This window comes from Mesocricetus auratus, unplaced genomic scaffold (assembly GCF_017639785.1).
Source record: "Mesocricetus auratus isolate SY011 unplaced genomic scaffold, BCM_Maur_2.0 Super-Scaffold_100038, whole genome shotgun sequence".
Classification (NCBI taxonomy): Eukaryota; Metazoa; Chordata; class Mammalia; order Rodentia; family Cricetidae; genus Mesocricetus; species Mesocricetus auratus.
This window is the reverse complement of record NW_024429216.1, coordinates 6,998,747-7,002,057: the sequence shown is the minus strand read 5'-3', so window position 1 is coordinate 7,002,057 and position 3,311 is coordinate 6,998,747. Positions and strand designations below refer to the sequence as shown.

Below are 3,311 nucleotides of genomic sequence, written 5' to 3'. Positions count from 1 at the left end.
TCTTTTCTCACTCTGTATTTGTAGAAAGTTTACAAAAGTAGAAAAATAGACATTCTGTGGGGTCTGAGTCTGAAGACTCCACACACAAATAAATATTTTTAAAAGCCCTGAGTGGCTATAAATTAAGGCAGGGGCTTGGTGAGTCCACACACTGCAGAACTCCTGCAGCTGGCGGGAGAGTCCAAGGTCAGTCACACTGGTCTCCACTGGCCACACACTTCAGGTCCCGGATGAGCAGGCGGAAGAGGTTGGAAGTGACAGAGACTTCTAGGCAGCCGGGGGTCTCCTGGGAGGACAGAGCTGGCTCAGGGGCTGCCGGGGCTCAGGACTCCCAGGCTCTGCGGACCCCAGTGCCCTCCCCAGACTCACCTTCTCCTGGGCCTCCTGGAGCCTGTGCAGCCAGCGGGAGAGGCGGCGGCTGGGGGGCCTGGGCTCTGCTGCAGGCTGAGGCTGAGTCTGTGGACAGAGGAGGGGACTGTGAGCCTGCCGCTGCCACATGCGGGGTCCCCAGTGTCTGGGGTACAGTGTGGAGGAGCAGGGACCCAGGACTCACACAGGCCTGCAGCTGTGAATGGATGTGGCTCAGGGTGAGAAGAGGCTGGTCCAGGATGGGGCCCAGGCCCGGGTCAGTCACGTTCCCCAGGACCTTCACTGTGAGGGTCAGCTCAGCCTGCAAGGCCTCGGGGCGCTCCTGGACCTGAGCAAGGAGACAGAGACAACATGTGAGGGACCTGGGGTGGGGGAGTCGAGGGAGACAGGGCAAGGGGACAGGACAGGGGACAGGGGACAGGGCAAGGGGACAGGACAGAGGACAGGGCAAGGGGACAGGACAGGGGACAGGGGACAGGGCAAGGGGACAGGACAGAGGACAGGGCAAGGGGACAGGACAGAGGACAGGGCAAGGGGACAGGGAGAGGTCGGGGCAGGTGACATGAGGGGCCGCAGCCAGTGTGGTCAGGTTGAGCACCTGTCACGGACGGCTTGTGAGGACGAGAAAGGGAGGGTGCAGGCCCCAGCAGCTCTGCGGTGGGCGCCCCCGGCCCCCCCAGAGCAGGCTGTGTGTAGACCCTGCTCACCTGCAGCTGCTTCAGGTCCCAGGCCCGGGGGAAGAGGCGGGAGCTGCACCTGACGTCCTTCTTGAGCAGCCACTCTTCCTGGAGGGCAAAGACACAGGTTAGCCCATACAGGAGGGTGAAGGCTAGACCACTGCAGAGGGGCTGGGGTGGAAAAGGGAAGGTCACTGCTAGAAAGACAGAGGCTCCCCCATGGTAGCAGATACTAGGTAGCCCCTGCACTAAGAGCAAGAGATAGACCAGGTTGGGGAGGGTGGAGGTCATCCTAGTGTGGGAGAGTCTGAGGTTAGCTCACTGAGAGGATGGTGGAAGTTAGTCCACTGCAGCAGGGGTGGCAGTCAGCCCACTGCAGGAAAGACTGAGGTTAGCCCACTATAGCAAGAGTTTAAGTCAGCCCACTGGGCAAGAGTGGAGAGCACTTTCATACAGGCTAACATAAGGGGTTACACCCAGAAAGGGAGAGGTGGAGGCTAGCCCACACAGGAGGGCAGAGGGAGACTCACTATGGCATCCTTGGCCTTCTTGAAGGCCTGCAGCTCTTGCGGGGGCAGAGACTTGAACCGGGCTATGTGACAATCCTTTGCATCTGGTGGGAGCCTGGTGGCCCTGGGCACAGGATGAGCGCGGGCTCCCGTCAGCACCGCGGCCAGCAGCAGCAGCAGCAGCAGCAGGAGGAGCAGGCGGCCCCCAGCTGTTTCAGGAGGACAGAAGCACAGAGTGAGGGCTGGAGGATGGGGCCTGTGCAGACACGACCCCACGCACCAGTCTGGGGACTCACCTGGCTTCATGCTGCTCTCTGGGGTCTGTGAGGAGCTGGGCATTCGGTCGTGCCCTGGAGGCTGTCCCTGGCTTCCTGGGTCTTGCTCCCTGTCTCTGGCCTGGGTCTTCCCGTGTGGCTCTCAGTCTGTGGCTGTGTCCCGGCTGGGATGCTGCAGCTGCAGAGTGTGCACTGCGGTCCCAACTCCATGCTTTTAACCTGGCCTCGTGGGCAGCCCCAGCTGATGTAGGAAAAGTGAAAACAAGGCTGGAGATTGACACCAGCCACCAAGGGAGCCCAGACTGGGGAAGCCCAGAGCAGGGCGGGGCTAGAGCAGGTGAGACTCTACAGCAGCGAAAGAGAAAATGACGAGGACCAAGATTACCTGGGGCAAGGTGAGTCATGAGCCTTCTTCCCACAGGAAGCTGGGAGCAGGGCAGCTTCAGGGCACAGGCTCTGGTCCTGGCTGAGTCCTGTGGCAGATCCCTGCCTGAGGTGCAGAGAAGTTACAGGTATTGAACGACCTGCTTCTGTTCAGTGTTACCAGAGAGCAGGAAGGATCCCCAAGAGCTGTCCAGGAGAGGGGATGCGGGTCTGCTTGCAGGCCCAGTAGTCTCTGAGTCAGAATACCCAAGACCCCACTTCCTGTGGGTTGGAAGTGTGCAGGTGGCCAATCTCACCGCTTATCCTAGTGCATCAACGTGTTAGACTCTGGAATTGCATTTTCATCCAGGGTTTGGATCCCTACCCTAGCCCGGTATCCTTCTCCCTCTAGTTTTCCAGGGTCATGAGATGTCCTCTCTCCCCCTCCTCCCTCCCCCTTACTCCCACAAAATTTCATTTTCCCCCTCTAGTTCTGCTTCCTAGTCTCAGAATGTGTGCTAGGCTCTCGTGGGAATGGATTGTGGGGTGTCTCTTTCTGAGTCTGGGTCACCATGACAATACCCTGTCCATCCATTTCCCTGAACATCTGGGAGTTTCATTTTTTTCTATGTGGCTGAGTGAAATCCTGTTGTACATGGTTCCCATATTTTTCATTAGTTGTTTGCTGGCGGACGGCTGGGATAGTCTCTTTTCTTTGTTATTGTGACTAGAGCAGCTAAGACCATGTGTGCAAATATCTCTGGGGTGGGGCTTAGAGCCTCCCGGGTTTTGTCCAGGTGTGGCAGAGATGTGTCCTGTGGTTGTTCTCTTTCTGTTTTGTTTTTTAAGAAACGTCTATACTGGTTCCTACTGTGGTGACACTGGATCACACCCACAGTCAGGAGATACAGGGCTCCCCTTCCCCCACATTCGTCATTTGTTTCCTTGATGTACCCCTTCTGACCCAGGTGAGATGGGATCTCAGAGTAGCTACAATTTGTATTTCTCTGTTAACTAAGGACATAAAACCCTTAAAACTTTTATTTGTCTGTGTTTCTTCTTTGGTCAGCTCATTTAGTGACTGGCAGGTGTTTTTTTGCTTATTGTTTGGTTGTTTG

General features: G+C 57.0%; 1 protein-coding gene across 1 annotated transcript; it reads right to left on the bottom strand.

Moving 5' to 3' along the window:
- LOC121135530 (interferon lambda-2-like) lies at positions 1 to 2,261 on the bottom strand. The gene is made up of 7 exons (XM_040734493.1): positions 2,216 to 2,261; positions 1,852 to 2,071; positions 1,577 to 1,764; positions 1,077 to 1,154; positions 554 to 697; positions 370 to 456; positions 1 to 286 (listed from the first exon to the last, which is right to left on the bottom strand). Exons 2-7 carry the CDS (start codon positions 1,892 to 1,894, stop codon positions 188 to 190), a joined length of 639 nt encoding a protein of 212 aa, XP_040590427.1. The 5' UTR covers positions 1,895 to 2,071; positions 2,216 to 2,261; the 3' UTR covers positions 1 to 187.
- Positions 2,262 to 3,311: the final 1,050 nt, after the last annotated feature.